General features: G+C 50.9%; 1 protein-coding gene across 7 annotated transcripts in view; it reads left to right on the plus strand.

Moving 5' to 3' along the window:
- PARVB (parvin beta) overlaps window positions 1-23800 on the plus strand; it is a 144333-nt gene that overhangs the window by 67111 nt on the left and 53422 nt on the right. For all 7 annotated transcript variants that reach the window (XM_003317294.7, XM_063808048.1, XM_016939351.4 and 4 more), the window contains exons 2-3: window positions 3125-3214; window positions 9247-9317. In XM_003317294.7, coding sequence (XP_003317342.3) covers window positions 3125-3214; window positions 9247-9317 — 161 coding nt within the window. The remainder of the gene's footprint in view (window positions 1-3124; window positions 3215-9246; window positions 9318-23800) is intronic.

Here is a 23800-nt window from a genome sequence, read left to right on the forward strand (position 1 = left end):
GTTGTGTCCTCCTATGATGCCAGCCAGGACATGGAACTTCCACCCTGACCCCCTGTGCTCCAGGGCTATCATATTCCCAAGGATTTCTGTGAAAAATCACTTTTCCCTGTTTCCTTTCTGCCTTTTAAGACTCTCTGCTGGTTACAACTCTCTTTGTAACTCGTCATGTGGTACAAATACTTGCTGAAATTTGGTCCCTGTTTTCTCAGCTGATCTGGGTGACCTGTGGGGGTTCTTCTGGATTATTTTTAGAGAGGTGGGGCAGAGGGAGTCTCAAAACTCTATGTCTGTATCATTTCCCTGTGAAGGTATTTAACATTTGTCCACTGCTGGTGTAGAGTTAAGCTAAGGATTTTGGAAATTCAAGGATGAGTGGTGCCTGGATCTTCCCTTAGGATGCTGGCTGTGCGTGGAGGACAGTGTGTGCGGCAGCCAGGCTGGCTCGCGGCTGGAATGTGGGTTACCTGGAGAGGGCCTGCTTTTTTTTTTTTTTTTTTGCTATTTAAAAAAATTGTTGTAAAATAGGCATAACGTAAACTTTACATCTTAGCCATTTTCAAGAGCAGAGTTCACTGGTATTAAGTACGTTCTCATTGTGCAGCCATCACCACCACCCACCCACAGAACTCTTTCATCTTTCCAAACCAAAACTCTGCCATCATTCAACACTACCTCTCTATTTGCTACTTCCCCCTGCCCCTGGCAGCCACCAGACTGCTTTCTCCTCTATGCATTTGCCTACTCGAGGGAACTCCTGTTGGTGGAATTGTACAGTGTTTGACTTTCTGTGTCTGGCTTATTTCACTGAGCAGAACATTCTCAAGGTTCACCCATGCGGTAGCCTGGTCCGAATGTCCTTCCTTTTTAGGGCTAGATAATATTCTGTTGTATACGTGGACTACATTTTGCTTACTCATTCATCTGGTGTTCTCAAATGCCAAGACTCAGTGACTGCAGCAGTGCCAGAAGGTTCTGTCGAATCAAAAAACTTCCTAACCCCAACCTGTACCTAGGCTCTGATACTCCTGCATCAGGCAGTCCTCTAGGATAAGGTGCCTGTTTAAAATGCAAATATATTACCTTCGGGGGAGTGGGTAACTGGCATCCTGGGGCCCCGCTGCCATTGTCCTTATGAGGGAGGGAGGTTGTGTTGTCCTGGAAGTCGGGTCCACGGTCACGTCCTGAGAGTCCCATCACGTGCCATGCTCTGGGCTGGGGACTTGATATTCATGGTTTGGTTACACTTAGCCCTTCCAAAGACCCTGGCATTTTTGCAGTGTTACCTATAAATTCCATGTGCGGAAACATGGGTTATTTCCACTCTTTTGAGATGGAGTCTCGCTCTGTCACCACGCTGGAGTGCAGTGGTGTGATCTTGGCTCACTGCAACCTCCGCCTCCCGGGTTCAAGCAATTCTCCCACCTCAGCCTCCTGAGTAGCTGGGACTACAGGCGCACGCCACCACGCCCAGCTAATTTTTGTATTTTTAGTAGAGACAAGGTTCCACCATGTTGGCCAGGATGGTCTCAATCTCTTGACCTCGTGATCCACCTGCCTCAGCCTCCCAAAGTGCTGGGATTACAGGTGTGAGCCACCGCACCCGACCTGGGTTATTTCTACTTTTGGGCTATTTTGAGTCCTGCAGCTATGAAAATGGGAATAAAAGAGGGTCCGCTTTTTAAGAAGCTGAATATCGGCCTTTGCTGACATGAGAGGAGCTGGCATCCTTGGGCCCTGCTGCCATTGTCCTTATGAAGGATGGAGGTTGTGTCGTCCTGAAGGCTGGGTCCACAGACGTGTCCCAAGAGCCCATCACGTGCCATGCTCTGGACTGGACGCTCAACATTCATGGTTACATTCAGCCCTTCCAAAGGCCCTGGCATTTTTACAGTATTACCTATAAATGCCATATGGAGAAACAGGTGCAGAGAGGTGAGTGGGATGTACCTGGGGTCTCACGGCCAGCATGAGTGGGGCCCTGTTGGCCTGCTGCTCCAAAGCCATCATGCCACACCCCCTTGCTGTTCCATCATCTGCCACTGTGGAGGCTGGATGTCCAGAGCTAGAGGTGTTCAAGGTTCGAGGTGATTCTGGTGTTAAAAGAGGAAATACCGTTTTACTTCTGAACCTGTTTCATGGAGAAAGAGGTACAGCTCCGGGCACACTGGCCTGGGTACTTTTGCAGCATGTGATCAGGGACTGCTCCCCAGCGGCCCTCCACCAGTGCCATGAAAGTGGCCAGGGCCCTACCTGCACCCGGCACCATGGATGCATCTTGGGGTTGGAACCTGGAGTCTCACATGCAGCAGAGGCTGAGGCTGTGACTGTGGAGAAAGCGTGACATTACAGAAGCAAGGGTTTTGGCACCTGGTGTCTGTGTGGGTGGGTATTCCTCCCTGGTGGATGTGGCTGAAAGGCCTGCAGGGTCTCACTGGTGCAGGGAGATGAGGGGTCGTTTCTGGTTCTGGGATTGTCCCTAATCACTGGGCGTTCCAGATCCTGTAACTGTTCAGCACTCCCTTGAGACAGGAGGTCATGGTGTTTCTGACTTGGAGCCTCTGGCTCTCTTTATTAGATTCTGTTGCATGTTCCAGCCATCCTGACCTGGGTGTTCCATCAGATTTCTGTGCCTGTGAATGTGGCCATCACCAGTGACCCCACTTTAAACTCCAGATTCACCTGTATGCATGACTGGAGGGGGTTAGCATCTTGAGTCCGTGGTTCAGGACGCAGCCCCCCGGCAGAGGGAAGGCAACCCCACTCTCTCATGCCCCATCGCTGTGGTCCATGCTTTGTCTGCCTCAGCAGTCTTGGTCAGATCTGGAAGCATCTGGAGGCATCTGGAAGCTTTGGTGTCTTAGTTATGATTTTCAAAGGGCAGTGAAAACAGACTGGCAGAGCTCAGCAAGACCTGGGAAATATTTGGGGTGGGGAGGAACTGCAAAATGTATTCTTGGTTCGGAGCATTTTTCCCTCTGACTCTTTCTGGGCAACAGACCTTTTAGGAATGTTTGTTAAATGCTGAAAAAACAGGAATTGATTTCTCTCTGCGTCCACAGCCAACATGTGAGGCCACGGCACTCCGTGTATACTAACCTGGTTTTTCTTTCCTTTTGCTCAACAGTGAGTGACCTGCAGGAAGAAGGCAAGAATGCCATCAACTCACCGATGTCCCCTGCCCTGGCGGATGTTCACCCTGAAGACACCCAGCTCGGTACGGGGGTTCCTCCGCTCCCTGCCCTGAGACAGTTGAGCTTCCGTGGCACTAAGTTGGTCTTGGGGAGGCCAATGAGGAGCCCGATAGATCTGGCCTCTTGATCAGATGCTGGGGGCATTTGGGAGTCTAAGTTCTTAGCTCAAGGTCATCTTTAGAAAAGTCCATTGGGAAAAGCAAGTCCTTCATTAAGGGTTTCTGCCCTAGTCTTAAAATGTAAGTTTTATTATTCAGGTGGTGAAGCAAACAGATTGGGAGAAGACTGACTTGAAAAGATAGTTTGTTAAACTCATAGTTCTGAAAGGAGGTGTAGCAGGCCACTCAGGGCCATGCCATGCCATGCCACACCACACCACGCCACACCATGCCAAGCCACGCCACACCATACCACACCATGCCACAGAAGGCCACATGGAAAGCACTAGTGTGAGGCAGAGGCAGAAGGAGCAGGGCTAATGCCTTTATTTGATATTTTATGTATATATATTTTTGAGATAGAGTCTCACTCTGTTACCCAAGCTGGGGTGCGGTGATATGATCACAGCTCATGGCAGCCTTTACCGTCCAGGTTCAAGTGATCCTCCTGCCTTAGCCTCCTGAGTAGCTGGGACTACAGGCATGTGCCACCCCGCCCACCTAACTTTTTAATTTATTTGTAGAGATGGGGTCTTGCCATGTTGCTCAGACTGGTCTCCAACTCCTGGGCTCAAGCAGTTCTCCTGCCTCGGTTTCCCAAAGTGCAGGGACTACAGATATGAGCCACTGCGCCTGGCCCCAACACCCTTACTGTGGCTTTCTCTGAAGGGCAAGGCTGGGTCAACAGGCCTAGGCCTGGCTTGTTGGAATCATTTCACTGGGCCTTGGGGTGCAGGAGCTGTCCTGAGTCTTCTCAGTAAGAAGACTCTTCTTCTTCCACACCACGTGGCGTGGCATGGTATGGTGTGGCGTGGCGTGGCATGTCACCAGGGCCAGGGGAGATTAGGGTGAGGATATTGGCTGGGAGTGTAGGAGCCCCGTGAGAGCCCAAGGAAAGAGGTGGCTGGGGACTCTGGGCTCTGGGGCTCAGGCTCTGAGTGGTTTACATTTGAAAGGTGTGCTCACAGAGGGTGGTTTACCATCTCTAGGAATTAGCTCACCCTGGAGGTGCAGTCTCTCCAGAGTCAGCAAGGCCCCAAGATGCCAAGCACCAGAAAATACAGAAAACAGGCCGGGCGCGGTGGCTGACGCCTGTAATCCCAGCACTTTGGAAGGCCAAAGTGGGCGGATCACTTGAGTTCAGGAGTTTGAGATCAGCCTGGCCAACATGGCGAAACCGCGTCTCTCCTAAGAATACAAAAATTTGCCGAGTGTGGCTAGCCTGTAATTCCAGCTACTCTGGAGGCTGAGGCAGGAGAATCGCTTGAACCTGGGATTGGGATGTTGCAGTGAGCCAAGATCGCACCACTGCACTCCAACCTGGGTGACAGAGCGAGACATCTCAAAGTAAAAAAAAAAAAAAGAAAAAAAGAAAATGCAAAACACAATTAATATGCTTCTTCCCTTTGGGCCGGCCAGAGCTGCCCGCGGCCTGGGCTTGCAGGGTGAGCCCTGCCAAGTGGCCCAGGCCCCTGCGCTCACTGCCTGATGTAATGGGTAACAGCCAAGACACATTTTCCTTAAAGTGTGTTTTGGGATCCAGCTGATCTGGAAGGCGATTATGGAACATTCCGCCTATTTCCAAACCCTGGTTCAAAGGGAAGTCCCGGTTCATCCCTTGTTTGTGGTTTCTGTGACGAGGCCAGGCCAGCAAGAGCTTATGGAGAAGAAACGCTGATGCAAGTTCAGCCGCCAACCGACCCAAAGCAAGAGCTGGTGATGCTGCCTGAGGTTGCACTAGCGTCCACGGGGCTTTCTCTCCCTCCGCTTAGAAGAGAGTGGCCCCGCCAGGCTCGGTGGCTCAGGCCTGTAATCTCGGCACTTTGTGAGGCTGTGGCGGGTGGATCACCTGAGGTCAGGAATTCGAGACCAGCCTGGCCAACATGGCAAAACCCTGTCTCTACTAAAAAATACAAAAATTGGCTGGGTGTGGTGGCAAACACCTGAAATCCCTGCTACCTGGGAGGCTAAGGCAGGAGAATCGCTTGAATCCAGGAGGCGGAGGTTGCAGTGAGCCAAGGTTGCACCACTGCGCTCCAGCCTGGGCAACAAGAATGAAACTCCATCTCATAAAATAATAAAATAAAATAATTAACCAGGCATGGTGGCACACGCCTATAGTCCCAGCTACTCAGGAGGCTGAGGTGGGAGGATTGCCTGAGTCTGAAGAAGTTGAGGCTACAGTGAGCCAAGATCACACCACTGCACTCTAGCCTGGGCAACAGAGTGAGACCTTGTCTCAAAAAATAATAATAATTGAACTCACTCACTGAATATTTGCACAGCACCTGATTCTTTCTGAAGTCCTCGTTGTATATTTCGTATCCTTTGGGCTCATAAATGTCATCATTGTAGCGAATATTGGGGGTCGACTGTGAATGCTTCTACTCCTCAGTCCCTTCAGTGACCCTGTGAGGTGGGTTGTATCATTATCCCCATTGTACAGATGGGGAAGCTGAGGCACAGATCTAAGATCACAGAGATCACTAGTAAGTGCCAAAGTCTTGAACCCCGGGCATTGTGCCCCCAGAGCTAGGCTCCTCCCCCTGCTCTAGACCCTCTCAGTGAAGATGGTGGCCCTCATCAGAGGTGAGTAGGACAGGTCCCTGTCCTTGGGCACGTTTTATTGCAGCTGGCTGTGATGCACAAGGTGGGGAGGGCGGGGGCTCGGTTCCCACAAAACACTGGCACAGAGATACCACCCTGGCCTCTGGGCACTGCTTCTCCTCTGACTGAAGTGGAGAGAAACCTGATCCAGGCCCACCTAGCCTGTGTGGACCCAGACCTGCTGAAGATTCTGAGCCCATGTCTGACCCCCCGGCACCCCCTGGACGGGGCAGCGCTTGCTGTACCCACTGTGGTGTCCCGGGATTGTGGGCTCCTCGAGGGGTCCTGCCTCAGTCTTGGAGCCACCGAGAGGAGCATGGCACAGTTTAGCGACCACTAAAGTCACACAGCTCAGAGATGGCATGGCGGCTGGTGTCTGCTCTCAGCTTCCTTTTAGGAAAAACAAGGAGCCTCTCACAGCCCTTTTCTTCTCTCCCAGAGTCCCTGGAGTCCTGTTTCTCAATGCAGGATGTCAGAAAGTCCCAGGGCACTTGGCAGTGAGGGTTCCTGGCCACCCGAAGACCTACCAAATGGGAGTGTGCGGGCCCAGGCCCCTCTGCTTTAAACATGCCTGCAGTGACTCCGGGGCCCACTGAGGTTTGGGAATTGCTCCCCTCTAGGCCGCGTGAGCAGCCTGTAGCAGACTGAGGGCCATGATGTGCAGTGGCCTGCAGGGGCTTCATGTCCAGGGTCCCCGGTCAAGGCTAGCAGGTCGTGAATGCTGACAGGCAGCAAGGGCTGACTGTGAGCTCTGGAGCCCCCAGATACAGAGGTGTTTCTCATCTGGAGCAAGCGCCTGCTCTGAATCAGGCCCCTGCCCCGTGAGATGCAGCTGCTCCCTGGTCTGTGCAGAGCCTCTGATTCTGGCCCACTGTCACCCTCACCAGGTGGCCAGGAGATCCCGGCGGGATCTGCAGACACGGACACACTGCCACACACAGCTGCCTGCCTGGGGCCTGCCGTCCACCCTCTCAGGCCCACTGTTCCCCTCTAGGCGGGGTCAGGAATGAAAGCTACCCCACGGGGACAGTTAAAGACCGGAGATGCCTCTGAGAAAGTGTTTGGTAACAGTAAGCCTCGAAATGGCATCTCTGTCCTCCACCTTTCACAGTCTCTGGGTCAGACGCCCCATTCCTCTCAGTGGTCCCGCCGACTGAGGCAGGACCCCTCAAGAAGCACGCAGTCCTGGGACATCCGAGCCACCATGGCATGCTGCCCAGTCCGGGGTCAGACGCGGGCTCAGAGCCTTCAGGAGGGAGCAGCGAGTTCCCTGTGGGGGCCACATGAGCTGGCCGGGCCCGAATCTTGCTTCTCCTCAGTTCAGCGAGAGCAAGGTGTGGGGACATGCTAGATAGGGCAATGCTGAGATTTTTAGTGTGGGTTGAAGGGGATGTTTCCAGAAATGGGCTCTCTGAAGGCTGGGATTGGGTAGTGACCTGCTCACTCTCCGTCCTGCACCCCCTCCCATACACGTGTGGACTCACGGCCTGGCCCTGCTCCTTGCCCGCCTGAGATGGGTGGTCCAGAAGGGGTCTCAGACATGGGTCACACAGGCACATAAAGTCCTCTTTGGGGCTGGAGAGCTTGGAAGATTTGGCATTCGGGCTCAAGGATCTCAGCTGGGGAGCTGAGGTCTGAAGGGTGAAGGAAACATGGGCCAGGGAGAGAGTGTCGGACAGCGGGAGCAGGTGCCAAGGCTCAGGGCAGGTGGCAGCAAGGCTTCAAGGAGTGAGGGAAGGCCGGATGGGCTGGAGCAGATTGCATCAGGAGGGCAGGAAATGAGGCGGGAGAGGGGCCTTGGAGGCCACATGGAGGACGCCGGCCTTGATCCCAGCAGGAGTGGGAGGCTGCGGAGGCCTCTGCAGAGATATCATCAGGACTCCCGAGAACTCCCTGCACATTACCTGGAGTGTCCTTCTCAGGCATCAGATCTGTATGACTTCAAAATTAGTTTCTCCATGTTGTCAGAGTTTACACTCTGCTGCCGGGAAGTTGCATCACATCCGTGTCAGCAGCAAAGTTTCACTCAAAGCCATTTTCTTTCTTTCTTTTGTATTTTATTTTATTTTATTATTTTATTTATTTTTAAAAATAGAGACAGGGATTTCACTATGTAGCCCAGGTTGGTCTGGAACTCCTGGGCTCAAGCAATCCTCCCGCCTCAGCCTCCCAAAGTGCTGGGATTGTAGGCATGAGCCACTTACGCTCAGCTTCAAAGCTGTTTTCATTCTGACCGACATGGTCAGTGTCCCCAGCCCCATGGGAGCCTGTCTGGGCTCTGGAACCCTGGTCTCTACTGTGTCCTGGCCGTCTCCACTTGTATGTCCTGGGGGTAACTGGCTTCTGCCTGGAGCCCCTCTTGTGCCTTTTTTCCTCTTTAAGAGAGAGGTGTGGTATAGAGCCTCCCGGTGAGTGGAACCTGGGCCCCACCCGACCCATGCTCTGTGCAGGTCCCGGAGCTGGACAGTGTGGCAGCCTGAGACCCCCTTGCCCTTCCCTGTGTGTGTTCAGAGGTGCTCGGCGCCTGCTGGCTTCTGTGTGGTGCTGGGCATTTCTGCTGTGGAGCATGCCTAGCCTTTGTGGGTGCCCCCTCCGCAGTCCCGCCTCCCCACTGTCTCCACGGCACTGTCCTCCATGACGGGCTCGGCTGGCTGCCTGGTGTCTGTGGGATCCAGGCTGAAACGTGGAGGGATAGCAAACAGGTAGAGAAATAGAAAGAGGATGAGGCTGAACACATTTGGCTGTTACACATCATCCCCCCCCCACCTTTTTTTTTGCTATTTATTTCTCAATATTTTTTCTGCATGTTATTTTACATACAACATTGCATATTGATTCTTTTCCACGGAATGTACCAAACATTTTCCATTTCATTATAACCATCCAAACTCTTCAAATGTATTTATAAATAGTGGCCACAGGGAACTACCTGGTGCCTGAAGCTTTCCCACATACCAGATTCCGGCCAGGGGAGGCATCTCATGCCCTGTGAATGCTGCTCTCTCCTTATTTCTCCTGAAAAATGGAAATGGTTTGGACCAGCTGCTGGCGGAGTCTGGGAGGAGCGAGGCCGGGCAGAATGATGAGTTTGACTTCACCCCTTTCCAGAAGAGGGGAAGGCGGGAGGATGCCCCATCCACCTTCCAGAAGGCGGTTCCTTGCAGTCACCCTCCCCTAGTGCTGGGTTCTCTGCTTCTCCATTTGTCAGAGATGAGTTGGCCTCCCCCTGGTTCCCCGTGTCCCTGCCACCCCCACAATCGCTGACCGTGACTTCCTTTTGTCCCTGGCAGAGGAGAACGAGGAGCGCACGATGATTGACCCCACTTCCAAGGAAGACCCCAAGTTCAAGGAACTGGTCAAGGTAAGGAGCTCCGTCTTGGTTGGAATCTTCCTCTTAGGGCAAGGACTTGGCTTTGGGGTTCAGGGCTCTCATGGACAAAGGGAGCTAAACCCGGGGCTCCTGAAAGGGATGTTGGTGCTGCATGAGAAGGTGGGCAGACATGTTGGCAGAGGAGGATGGCAGGGAGGATCCAGCCCGAAGTGCCAAGCGCCTCCCATGTGCCCTGCTCGGCTGGGGCTTTAACGACCAGTCTTGTGAACTCTTTGCTGGACAGAGCTCGGCAGGAGGGGATTTTAGGATTAGGAATGAGTGCTGGCGTGAGCTAGTGTAGTACCTTACAGATGGAGTTGGAACTCCGTCTGGAGCCTGGTGGGGTCTAGATTCAGATTTAACCCTGAAAAGCAGGAAGGGTCACCCTGGCCACTCCTGGCCAGGAGCCATCTGATGCCGATGCCTGCGCTGACTGGACAGTCAGTTTCCACCACGTCTGGAGGCGTGAATCCCAGCTGGGCGAGGAACCTGGCTGCCCCGCTCCCAGAAGTCAGGGAACAGTGAGGGAAGGGGCCCATGGTGCTGGCCTTCTTGGGCAGCGGCTGTCGTTCTCCAGCGTGGCTCCTGCTCACCGTGAGGCAGTGCTTGTGTGGGTCCAAGGACAGATTGCAGTTTTGGTTGCTCTGATCGAAACCACGGTAGGGCTTGAGAGAGAATCCCTTGAAGAGGAGAGGCTGTGGGCTCTGCCTGACCTTGGTGAACCCAGGGTGGGCTCTTGGGCAGACGGCCGTGGCAGACACTTGGCTTCCATAGCCCACAGCGAGCTTGGGCACCCCGGGATTCTTGAAAATACCGATGGTGACAGTGTCTGCCAGAAACAGACATTTTTCTATTAAAAGTGCTTTTTAAAAAGCTTCTCCACCTTCACCACCACAGTGGACCCGATGCTGGGCTGTACAACTGTGTTTTCATGAGGGCTCATTCAGAATAAGTAAGACGGCTTGCAAGTTATATTCTTTTAAAATCTACATTGAGGCTGGGCGCGGTGGCTCATGCCTGTAATCCCAGTACTTTGGGAGGCCAAGGCAGGTGGATCACCTGAGGTGAGGAGTTCGAGACCAGCCTGGTCAACATGGTGAAACCCTGTCTCTACTAAAAATTCAAAAAATTTGCCGGGCATGGTGGTGGGTGCCTATAATCCCACCTACTCGGGAGGCTGAGGCAGAATTGCTTGAACCTGAGAGGCAGATGTTGCGGTGAGCCGAGATCTCACCACTGCACTCCAGCCTGGGCACCAACAGTAAAACTCCATCTCACAGAAAAAAAAAAAAAAAGAAATTCCAAATGTCAGTTTTAGGGTCCACCCAAAGATGTTGATTATTAATAACTTAAATTATTTAATTTGTTTTATTTTTTCCCTCTGAATACCCACTTTGTTATTTCAAACAGAAGAATGTTGATGAGGAAAGTCACTGTCTTTTAGCCACGAAAATGTTGTTCTTGGGGGATATTTAAGCAAGGGATGCATGAGAATTGTCAGGCTTCTACAAAGAAACAGACCCAATTGTGTCAATATCTAGAGAGAGGTTTATTATGATATTGGCTCACTTGACTACGGAGGCTGAGAAGTCCCACGACCTGCCGTCTGCAAGCTAGAAAGCTGGAGGGCCAGTGGTAGAGATGCCAGCCTGCGTCTGCAGCCCTGAGTACCAGGAACAGGGTGGGAGAAGATCCAGGTGCTGGCACTAGCAGTCCCCGGCAGAGAGAGGTGAATCCCAACTTCCTCCACCTTTTTGTTCTATGGGATCAGATGAGGCCCACCCGCTTTGGGGAGGGCTGTCTGCTTTACTCCATCCACCAATTCAAATGCTCATCTCCTCTGAACACAGTTCCAGACACACCCAGAAACAATGTTTCTTTGGCTATCTGGGCACCCCAGAGCCCAGGCAAGTTGACACAGAAGATGAACCATCCCACGCACCTTCCTAAAGATTTTTTTCTTTGATTTTTGAGCAATGCTTGAGAGTTCACAAACTCCATTCACAGGATTATCTCCTTGAAACAACACCCTGGGGAGCTGTGTCATTCTTGCTTCCATGTGGAGACTCAGAGAGAGGTGAAGGGGTTGGGCACCCTGGGAGGCCAAGGTGGGGGGGGATCACTTGAGCCCAGGTGTTCAAGACCAGCCTGGGCAACATGGTGAAACCCTGTCTCTACCAAAAAAAAAAAAAAATTAACTGGGTGTGGTGGGAGGCACCTGTAATCCTAGCTATTCAGGAGGCTGAGGTGGGAGGATTGCTTGAGCCCCGGAGGTCAAGGGTGCAATGAGCTAAGATTATGCCTGTGAATAGCCACTGCACTCTAGCCTGGGTGACAGAGCAAGACCCTGTCTGAAAAAAAAAAAAAAAAAAAAAAGACAGGTTTAAGTAACTCCCCACCCCCAGGTGCTGGGGTTAGTGATGTGTCTGGGCTTGAATGGCTCTGTCCATTTGGTGCTGTGTTCACTGAGCCAAGTTGAGTGCGGGGTCCTGTGCTGGGCCCTGGGATTCGGGGATGGGTAAGTGACTTCCCTGCTATGCAGGATTTGATTTATGTTCCTCCTGGATGTCTGCAGTGCCACCCACCCCTGCCTTTGCTGCTTTGCTGCCGAAGACCCCCAGGCTGTTTTGGCCTTGGTGGGGCGAGGGCTGGGCTGCTGCGTGTCTGCCAGCCCACCGTGGAGGGGCCGCAGTGTCTGTGGCAGCCAGGGCCAAACTGGAGGAACCCATGGAGGCTCCGGCTGCTTCATGTCTTCCAGGTTTCAGATTGAGAAGAAGGCCACATTGAGGGGCATGGGGTGGACTGACTGGGAAAGCTAATTAGCATCCTTTGGGGCAAAGTACAACTATGGGGCAAAATACAACTAAGGACAGGAAGGAGCTGAGGAATAAATGCCTCTCCCCGACTTCCCTGATGTGGGCTTCTGAGACCATGGCTCATGGAGATGGGCCGCATGGCTGAGCATCAGCTGGGTTTTCTTCTGAAGCCATAGCCAGCTCATGCACCTGCCTCACCTCCCTTCCCCTCCCTGTTGCTAGTCTAGGGTGCCCTCCCCTCAACCCCAAACCCCTGCCAAAGAAAAGGCATCAGCAGTGAACTTTGTCCTGGCTCTGTTTTGCAGGGAACCTGGGCCAGAATCATGGTCCCCAAAGATGACCATGTGATAATGCCTGGAGCCATTGACTATCATCTTACATGGCAAAGGGACATGGTGGGTGTAGTTAGTGACCTTGCAATGAGGAGGTCATCCTGGATGATCCAGGTGGGCCCAGTGTGTTCGCTAGTGTCTGTATAAGAGGGACATGGGGAGCTTTGACTGCCCATGAACATGGCAGCTTGACCCTGGAGGCAAGGTGGTAGCTTCTGGCTCTGAAGATGGAAGAAGGGGCCATGCACTAATGGATGCAGGCGGCCTCTGCCTCTAGAAGTGGAAAAGACAAAGAAATGGATTCTCCACTAGAGAACCCAGAAGGAACCCTGGAGCCTCCAGAAGGAACCAGCCCTGCTGACACCTGGATTTTAGCCCAGTGGAACAGATTTTGGACTTTGACCTCTAGGACTGCAAGAGAATCCACTGAGCCATTGGAAGCCCCTGGATTTGTGTTAATTTGTTACAGCAGCCACAAGCAACTAACACCATCCCGTTCTCCAGGCTGCTGCCTCCAGCTGCAGCTGGCGTGCCCTGGCCACTGGGGCCAGGAAGGGTGGGTTTTGGTACCTGCAGCGGCAGCATCCTTGGCCATTTCCTGGAAGGGCCAGTTGCCAGACACTGAGATGCCTGTTACTGCAACTGTCCCACCAGCCTGGAGCACGTGTTTCTGGAGACAGGCAAATTCTGGAAGGCTCCACCTGCTCTCAGACTGCAGGTTGCGTTTCAAAGCAGGCTGGCAGACGTTTTCCACTCTTGATCAATCATTTTCCAAAATAAGCATAGACACAGCAACCCGGAGAGCAGCTTCGGTTTGGCTGTCAGTGGCGTGTTAGTTACTGTAGTGGTGGCACAGAGGCGAATACGTTAAATATTAGTTCTCACTGACTATAGCCTTTTAAACAGAGCAGCGTGTGGGTGGCAGCAGGTGAGTTGGCTATGCTGAGCTTGGGCTGCCCTTGGTTGATTCTTGTTTGTCAGGCATGCAGGGGGCTCTCTGTGCGTCCAGGCATTTTCCCTGTCTGGATTTGCTTGTGTTCATGGATTTTCAGCACCTCCTTTCTTCTGGTTTGGGAATGAGTCAGGTCCTCACTACACAAGGCCAGAGCAGTATGCGTGTGTGGGTAGGGGTGAGCAGGTGTCATTCCCTGCCTCCCCTCCTCCTTCACTGCCCCAGCCACCCTGACCACCTTGCTGTTCCGAGGACACACTTAGCCAGTGCCCACTGGGCATCAGGTGAAAGGGGACATCCCACAAGCCCACCCTCACTTCTGACACCAATGGCAAGTTCAGGATCTCCAACACTGCCCTGAGGTTTGATCATTTGCTAGAGGGACTCCCAGAACCCACTTAAAGCTGTCACCCTCACAGTTACAGTTTCTGATGGTGAAGGGATACACATGAAAATCAGCCGAGGGAAGAGTTGCCCAGGGCAGAGTTGAACGCACCCACACAGCGCCTCCATTGTCCTTTCACCATGGGGTCATAGGCAGCGTTACTTTCCCGGTGATGTGGGACAATGTGCATGCAGTATTGCCAGCTGGGGAAGTCGTCTGAGCCTCCGTGTCCAGAGTTTCTGCTGGAGCTCATTTGCATGGGTGTGGCTGACTGTCCACATGGCTCATCTGTCTCCAGCCCCTCCAGCAGCTGGCTGATAGAGTGCAACCCAAAGCCCCCTCCCTGAATCACATAGTTACTCCCTGGCTGGCCCGAGGGCCCCAGGTAAGCAGAGGTACTTTATCTGGCAGGGCATTTCGGAGCTTAGGAGATCACCTCCCAGGGGCTGAGGTCACAGGCCCAACCTCTCTGTGGGCAAGGTTAGGTTCATTATCACGTACCTGGTCTTCGGACTTTCAAAGGCCCATGCCTGGAGCTGTCGTCAACACTTCTTTCAGTTTTCTCTCAATGCTTCCTCCTTGGAGACGTATTTCCTGCCCCTGTCACTCCATCACTCTCCTCCTAACCCCAGTTACTTTTTCTTTGCTGGGCTTGCTGCTGCCTGGAGTCATTTCCTATTTACTAGTTTGTTTTTGGTCTTTCTCCTCCTCTAGAATGTAATCTTATGCTGTGGGGGACCATGACCATTCTCTTCCCAGCTAAATCCCCAGGGCTGGAGTCGTGCTGCACATGCAGAGCTAATTCATCCTTGATAGATAGTAAGAGAACCGATGGGGGTCTGTGTCAGCAGCACCAACATGAGGTTCACACCAGCGTCTCCCAAGATGGCATGCGGCTTAGAGACAAGACAGATGTGGTTGCTTTTTGTTGTTGTTGTTTTGTGTTGTTGTTTTGAGATAGGGTCTTACTCTATCACTCTATCACCCAGGCTGGAGTGCAATGGCATGATCTCAGCTTACTGCAACCTCTGCCTCCCAGGCTCAAGTGAGTCTCCTGCCTCAGCCTCCCAAGTAAATGGGATTATAGGTATGCACCATGATGCCCGGCTAATTTTTTGTATTTTTAGTAGAGAGGGGGCTTCACCATGTTGGCCAGGCTGGTCTCAAACTCCTGATCTCAAGTGATCTGCCTGTCTTGGCCTCCCAAAGAGCTGGGCTTACAGGCGTGAGCCATTGCATGCCCAGCCAGATGTGTTTTTTTGTTTTTTTTGTTTTTTTTCTCTACCCCAAACCTGTGAGATGGCAGGGAGGAGGCTCTGGGAAGAGGGGGTGAGGGTTGGGGTAAACCTGTGGATTGGATGCTGATGTAGGTGGTCCCAGGTGCTCCCTTGGGAGGAGATGGACAGTCCGGATGGTGCAGACAAAACACCTCCATCCACATTACCTGCGTAATTCTCTTTGCTTTCCAGAACATCCTTTGTGTACTGTGGACTGTGATGATCTAATGCTAGTGGATTACATGTAAGTAGGCCTTAGTAGAAGCCACCTCCCAGTGGTTCCTCGGAGGCATTTGGTCCAGAAGCAGATGATTTTAGTGCAAAGCACAGACCGTATGCAGGCCTGAGCAGATCAGGGGACAGACAGATCTGGCTGACATCCTGACCCGCTGGATATGGTGGTGTGGCCATTGCTTGTAGCCACATTGCAGTCTTGAATGTCCCCCTTGGAAATGGGGGACATTTCCAAGGATGCCTGCCTGGTCCTCTAGTTTTCTCTTTCTCTGTTCTCTGTCATCTGCACTTTTTCCCTCTTGTCTTGATTGCTTGTCCTGTCTCCCCTAGTAGATACCCCCTCTGACCTCTGCTGCCTCAGGACTGTTGCTGTATAAAATATTGTGAGCTGCCCTCTGCTCCTGTTTAAAAAAAAAAAAAAAAAAATCCTTAGTTCTGGGTAAGCTAGGCACTGAGAATGAGGCCAGTCATTCAAAACTTGTCTCTGAGCATTGATTATACTCATGTATTATACTGTTAAGGGGTGAAGGTCGGCTCTAGGGTCAGCTTCCTGGATTTAAATCCCAACTCAGATTAAAGTGGGAGAATAATAGCACCAACCTGACAACCTCAAAGTGTCATTTGTAAGAATAATGTTAGATCATACACTTGATCACCCGTTAGCAGTGTCAGGGCAGTGCTGGGAACATGAGCATGAACAGGGCAGCCCAGGAGGGAGTTGAATGGACAGATGGGCAATGCCAGTTTGGAAGTGGGTGCATGCATCCGGTGGGTTCAGGAGCCTAGAAGACTTATCCAAAAGTCATCTTTGCTGGTGTTTCTTCCTGTGTATTTTCTCTAACCTTCTCCAGCAGTGACCTGAATTACTTATGGGTGAACACTGAATGCTGCCCAGGCAACTAGAGGTTTATAGATGAGATACTTTAAATTTTTAATGATTCTTAAAAGAGGGAGTGGCTATTCTTATGCTTTCCAGAATGAATAGCCAAGGGAAACCTATACAGTTGCCATGTAAGGAGAAACCTAGACCTGGCCTTAGCCTCTAGGTCCTGGTGCAGATTCTTAGCACGTAGCGCCTAAAACCTTCCTGAGTGATAGGAGCGTCTTTTGTTATTCATAATGAGATCTGGGTTTATGCTAATGAGGTGACTCAGGGTGGGGGCTGGCCCCAGAGTAACCAACACAGGATTAGAGGGTTGGGGCTATCAGTCCTACCCACCCCCAGCCTCTGGGTGGGGTGGAGAGGGGCTGGAGAGTGAATCAAATCACCAATAGCCAATGATGTAATCAGTCACACTTACATAATGAATCCTCCGCAAAACCCATCAACAGTGGGGTTCAGAGAGCTTTGGCGCTGGGAAACACATGGAGGTGCTGGAGGGGGACACGCAGGGAGAGGGCATGGAAGCCCTGCCTCCCTCCCCGAAAACTCTGTCCTGTGCAGTGTTTCTTATTAATTACACTGTCCCTGAGTTCTTTTTTTTTTTTTGAGACGGAGTCTCACACTGTCGGCCAGGTTACAGTGCAGTGGTGCAATCTCAGCTCACTGCAACCTCTGCCTCCCGGGTTCAAGCGATTCTCCTGCCTCAGCCTCCCAAGTAGCTGGGATTACAGGCGCCCGCCACTACGCCCAGCTAATTTTTTGTATTTTAGTAGACATGGGGTTTGACCATATTGCCCTGGCTGGTTGCGAACTCCTGAGCTCAGGCAATCTGCCTGCCTCAGCCTCCCAAAGTACTGGGATTACAGGCATGAGCCACCATGCCTGGCCTGCTGTGCCCGAGTTCTAACCTTTATAGTAAGTTGGTAATCCTCAGTAAAATGCTTTTCTGAGCTCTGTGTGTTCTGCCAAATCACTGAACCTGAGGTGAGGGCCCTGATTTGTAATCAGTGGGAAGAGGCTCAAGTAGCCTGGGAGCCCCATCTGCAGCTGGTGTCTGGAATGAAGTCAGTTTGGTGGGACTGAGCCCTCAGCCTGTGGGGTCAACTGTAGCTAGTGTTAGAATCAGACTGAACTCTAGGACACCCCATTGGTATCAGATAATCAGAGAATTGCTGTTGGAATTTTCATGTGCGTCCGTGTGAAGAGGCCACCAAGCAGGCTTTGTGTGAGCAACATGGCTGTTTATTTCACCTGGGTGCATGCGGCTGAGTCCGAAAAGACAGTCAGCGAAGGGAGATAGGGGTGGGGCCATTTTATAGGATTTGGGAAGGTAATGGAAAATTACAGTCAAAGGGGGTTGTTCTCTGGTGGGCAGGGGTGGATCTCACAAAGTACATTCTCAAGGGTGGGGAGAATTACAAAGAACCTTCTTAAGGGTGGGGGAGATTACAAAGTACATTGATCAGTTAGGGTGGGGCAGGAACAAATCACAATGCTGGAATGTCATCAGTTAAGGCTGTTTTTACTTCTTTTGTGGATCTTCAGTTAATTTAGGCCATCTGGATGTATACGTGCAAGTCACAGGGGATGCGATGGCCTGGCCTGGGCTCAGAGGCCTGACAGGAATGACACATTGGGTGTCAGAAAAAAACCGCAGAAAACTCCCTAAGCAGATTGGTTGAAAGCAGGCTGACTGCATGTCATCTGGGGGTGCGTCTCCCCCCAAGAGCAGGTTTCACATCTCATTCCCCGGTTGATTGGACAAGACCCTTCCTGTCTTTAAGTTCTGTTTTCTTCCTCCCTTTGTCTCTGCGAAGAAAATCAGCTGCATGAAAACGATCCTCTGGCAGAAATTGGTGCTGTTGGAGCCGCACAGAGGTGCCCTCCCGTGCCCCCTGGCCCCCACCGGGCCGTGTCTCCTCCTGCCTGTTGCAATCAGCCCTCGTCCGACTCTCTTTGGAAGTGATTAAAACATAACTGTCATAGCTCTGGGGGAGACAGGCTGCAGATCCTGATTATAATTCAGAAGGATCTAAAGAAAAAGTAATTTAAAAAAAAAATTCTGGTTAAAGCCAAAGCTCATAAGACGTGTGTGATGGAGTGGTATGCAAGAGCACAATTAATGTATGTCCTAGACATCTGCCCACAGGATTCAGGGCTGGCAAATGAGTGCGTCCCTAAAAATAATGACTAGTGCTATCTTTAAAAAGTCTTTTGTGGCATAGCAGATTAAGATGGATGGCCTGGGAAGTACAGTGGCAGCATGTGCTGTGGTATCCAGGAATAAGTTGTACCTCCTCGGGGTGGCAGTGGAACTGGGCCGTGAACAGCTTTTGCTTCCCAGAGAGGACTGCCATGGCCTGCTGCGTGGAATTTGATTTTAATCTGTTTGTTATTTTTGGGTTTGGTCTTGGACTGGGTTTGAAATCCAGATGTGACTTTTTTTTTCTTTTTTCAGTTTTCTTTATAGCAGCAATGTTGTATCTTGTGTGTTTCCTAACAAGACTGAGCTCTGAGCAAGGCAGCCTCTGGAACCAAATGTCTGCAGGCCCAGGAGACCTTTCTAGAAAGTTCATAGGCGGTTCTGCAGTTTGAACCCCTTCTGTGGGTCTGTGCCTGCTTTAGCCGCTGGAGATATGGCATTGAACAAAACACAGGCCCCGCCTGGGAGAAGCTGCCAGGCCAGCTGGGGAGACAGACCTGATAAGTGAAAATGAGATCACGTGGCCTGCATGCTCCGAAGAAGACTAAGGCAGGAAACAGGACTATTTTCTCCCGACTGAATTGTCCTGGTATCCTTGTTAATATCAGTTGACTGTGACTTGAGACTTATCTTGGACGCCCCTTTCTGTTCCGTGGGTCGGTGTCTGCCTTGATGTCAGTCCCACAGTTTCGACAACTGGAGCTTTGTAGTCAGGTGTGAAACAGTGCAGTGTGGGTCCTCCAGTTTTGTTCATCTTTTTCAGATTGTTTTGGCAATCCAGGAGTCCCTTGAATTTACATATGCATTTTATTTTATTTTAATTATTAATATTATTATTGTTTTTTAGATGGAGTCTTGCTCTGTTGCTGGAGTGCAGTGGTGCAATCTCGGCTCACTGCAACCTCTGCCTCCCAGGTTCCAGCGATTCTCCTGCCTCAGCCTCTCGAGTAGCTGGAATTACAGGCATGCACCACCATGCCCAGCTAATTTTTGTATTTTCAGTAGAGACAGGGTTTCACCATGTTGGCCAGGCTGGTCTCAATCTCCTGACCTTAAGTGATCCACCAGCCTCGGCCTCCCAGAGTGCTGGGATTACAGGCGTGAGCCATTGCGCCCGGCCTATATATGCATTTAAGACCTGCTTGTCAAGTTCTTTGGAAGCCATCTGGATAGTGATTAATTTATAAAAATGATACTTATTATCTTTTTGAACTGCCAAAGTAATATATGCTGCTGAAAACCTGGAAGACAGAAAAATCCAACAGAAGGCAGGGCTAATTTTTTTTTTTTTCCATGTATGTCCCTTCAGGCTTCTCTGTGTTTTTCATTTTTCCTACACAAATTTGGAATCATTCCAGAGCTAGTAAGCATCTAGGGCCACATTTGGACTAGTACCTTGGGATAAATTAGAGCTGGAATTGCCAGGTCATATAGTGTGCACAGGGCTAGGGACTGACTTATTTTCCTTTCTGAAAGAAGACTCTGAGGTCTAGAGAGGTTAAATGAGTGACTCGAGGTCACACAGCTAAAACTCTGGTGGAGCTGGGTCTTAATGCAGACCCTACATATTCATGCCATGCTGTATTTATACAGGCATGTACACCAGCAGGTTGGGATTTTAGGGGGTGTTTTAAAATTCTGCCTGCAAAACCTTTTTTTTTTTTTTTTGAGACAGGGTCTTGCTCTGTTGCCCAGGCTGGAGTGCAGTGTCACCATCACAGCTCACTGCAGCTTCCTCCCAGGCTCAAGCAATCCTCCTGCCTCAGACCCCTGAGTAGCTGGGACTACAGGTGTGCACTGCCACACCTGGCTAATTTTTAATTTTTTTTGTAGAGATGGGGTCTCATTTTGTTGCCCAGGGTAGTCTCAAACTCCTGGGCTCAAACACTCATCCTGCATCAGCCTCCCAAAGTGCTAGGATTGCAGGTGTGAGCCGCTGCCCCAGGCAAACCCATTTTAAAGCCATGAGCCAAATATTATAAAAGACATGCAAAATATTATGAGTAGTCACTTATCTAGTATTTGCGGCATCTCTCAGGCTTGGGGCTTTGCTGGGAGCTCTGAGGGGGTGGAAGAGGCTCTGTCACTGGCCTTACCTGGCTGTCAAGGGCTGAGTGTTTGGTGGAGGGAAGAGGTCTGCAGCCTGGGAGGCTGCGGGTCAGAAGGAGGTCAGCCGGGGAGCTGGGAGGATCATGGGGAACCCGTGGTGGAAATCAGCATGGCGAGAGAGTGGAAGCAGGCAGAGGAGGGCTTTGAAGACCAAAAAGGGTAGTTAGGATTGCTGCTCTGTGTGTCTGTAAACTTGGTGTTGTCTCTCGAATTTAAATGACACACTTTGAAAACAAAAAAACAAACAAAAACCAAACCCATAAAATCTCACTAAGTGGCCAGAGCAAGTTCCCGGGGGGTGGCGCATAGATGCAGCGGTCCGGGTTCTGTGGCTGGGGGAGTTGGCTTGGGGTCCGTGGCTGGGTCAGTCTTCAAGAGCCACCCTGGGTGGCACTCCAGGTCTCTTGGTCTGGGGGGAATACCCTGACCCCAGCGGTTTCACGGCCTCCTCCCCACTCAGCCTGGGGGAGAGTCCAGGGTTGGCCCTGTCCCCCTCCCCCCACTCCTGTCACTATCAGTCCCCTGTGCTCAGCTCACTGGCAGGGTTCCTCCTGGCTGTCCCCTCTGCCTCCAGCGCTCTTTCCTCAGGTGTCCACGCAGCTCGTCCTCACCCTTTTCTGTCTCTGCTCAGATGCCGCCTGAGGCTCCCAAAACAGGGTCTCACTCTGTCGCCCAGGGTGGAGTGCAGTGGTGCAATCACAGCTCACTGCATCCTTGACCTCCCAGGCTCAAGCGATCCTCCTGCCAGCGAGCTTGTTACAATTCCTGCACCAACACGGATACATTGTTACTAAGGCCCTGTACCAACACAGATAGATTGTTACTAACTAAGGCCCTACACCAGAACGGATACATTGTACATTGTAACTAAAGCCCTGCACCAACACAGATACATTGTTACTAAGTAAGGCCCTGCACCAACACAGATACATTGTTATTAACTAAGGCCCTGCACCAACACAGATACATTGTTACTAAGTAAGGCCCTGCACCAACACAGATACATTGTTACTAAGTAAGGCCCTGCACCAACACAGATACATTGTTACTAAGTAAGGCCCTGCACCAACACAGATACATTGTTACTAAGTAAGGCCCTGCACCAACACAGATACATTGTTACTAAGTAAGGCCCTGCACCAACACAGGTACATTGTTACTAAGTAAGGCCCTGCACCAACACAGGTACATTGTTACTAAGTAAGGCCCTGCACCAACACAGGTACATTGTTACTAAGTAAGGCCCTGCACCAACACAGATACATTGTTACTAAGTAAGGCCCTGCACCAACACAGATACATTGTTACTAAGTAAGGCCCTGCACCAACACAGATACATTGTTACTAAGTAAGGCCCTGCACCAACACAGATACATTGTTACTAAGTAAGGCCCTGCACCAACACAGATACATTGTTACTAAGTAAGGCCCTGCACCAACACAGATACATTGTTACTAAGTAAGGCCCTGCACCAACACAGATACATTGTTACTAAGTAAGGCCCTGCACCAACACAGATACATTGTTACTAAGGCCCTGCACCAACACAGATACATTGTTACTAAGTAAGGCCCTGCACCAACACAGATACATTGTTACTAAGTAAGGCCCTGCACCAACACAGATACATTGTTACTAAGTAAGGCCCTGCACCAACACAGATACATTGTTACTAAGTAAGGCCCTGCACCAACACAGATACATTGTTACTAAGTAAGGCCCTGCACCAACACAGATACATTGTTACTAAGTAAGGCCCTGCACCAACACAGATACATTGTTACTAATAAGGCCCTGCACCAACACAGATACATTGTTACTAAGTAAGGCCCTGCACCAACACAGATACACTGTTACTAAGTAAGGCCCTGCACCAACACAGATACATTGTTACTAAGGCCCTGCACCAACACAGACACATTGTTACTAAGTAAGGCCCTGCACCAACACAGATACATTGTTACTAAGTAAGGCCCTGCACCAACACAGATACATTGTTACTAAGTAAGGCCCTGTACCAACACAGATACATTGTTACTAAGTAAGGCCCTACACCAACACAGATACATTGTTACTAAGTAAGGCCCTGCACCAACACAGATACATTGTTACTAACTAAGGCCCTGCACCAACACAGATACATTGTTACCAAGGCCCTGTACCAACACACATACATTGTTACTAAGGCCCTGCACCAACACAGATACATCGTTACTAACTAAGGCCCTGCACCAACACAGATACATTGTTACCAAGGCCCTGTACCAACACACATACATTGTTACTAAGGCCCTGCACCAACACAGATACATTGTTACTAAGTAAGGCCCTGCACCAACACAGATACATTGTTACTAAGGCCCTGCACCAACACAGATACATTGTTACTAGCTAAGGCCCTGCACCAACACAGATACATTGTTACTAACTAAGGCCCTGCACCAACACAGATACATTGTTACTAAGTAAGGCCCTGCACCAACACAGATACATTGTTACTAAGGCCCTGCACCAACACAGATACATTGTTACTAGCTAAGGCCCTGCACCAACACAGATACATTGTTACTAATTAAGGCCCTACACCAGAACGGATACATTGTACATTGTTACTAAAGCCCTGCACCAACACGAACACATCGTTACTAACTAAGGCCCTGCACCAACACAGATACATTGTTACTAAGTAAGGCCCTGCACCAACACGGATACATCCCATTACTAACTACGGAGGTGCTTTATTCAGATATCCTCAGTGTCACCTGCTCTCCTTTGGCCGTCTCAGGGTTCCTCCCAGGACACCACATTGCATTCAGTCCTGAGGCTTCTCTGGGCTCTGACAGTTTCTCAGACTTTCCTTGTTTCTGTTGACCTTGACAGTTTTGAGGAGTACTGCTCAGAGAGTTTGTAGACTGTCCCTCTGTTGGGGTTTGTCTGATGCTTTCTTCATGATTCAATCGGGTTGTCACTTTGGGGAGGAAGTCTGTGAGGTCAAGTGCCATTTTCATCGCATATCGGGGCACACCCATCTGCACACCTTCGCTATTGGCGTCAGTCGTCATCACCTGTGCAGGCGTGCTCACCCGGTTTCTCCACTGGATCCAGCTTTATTTTCCTTTCTATCAACCATCACAACCTGAAACTGTGGGCGTCCGTGTGTCTCTTGGAGTCTAGTAGAATGTAAGGCCCTCAAGGCAGAGGCCTCGTCTGTCCTGTTTGTCACCAGAGCCTGGTCCGCAGTGGTGCCTAGTAAGTTAGTCCACCCATTCACCACATCCTTAC

Source organism: Pan troglodytes, chromosome 23, assembly GCF_028858775.2.
Source record: "Pan troglodytes isolate AG18354 chromosome 23, NHGRI_mPanTro3-v2.0_pri, whole genome shotgun sequence".
NCBI lineage: Eukaryota > Metazoa > Chordata > Mammalia > Primates > Hominidae > Pan > Pan troglodytes.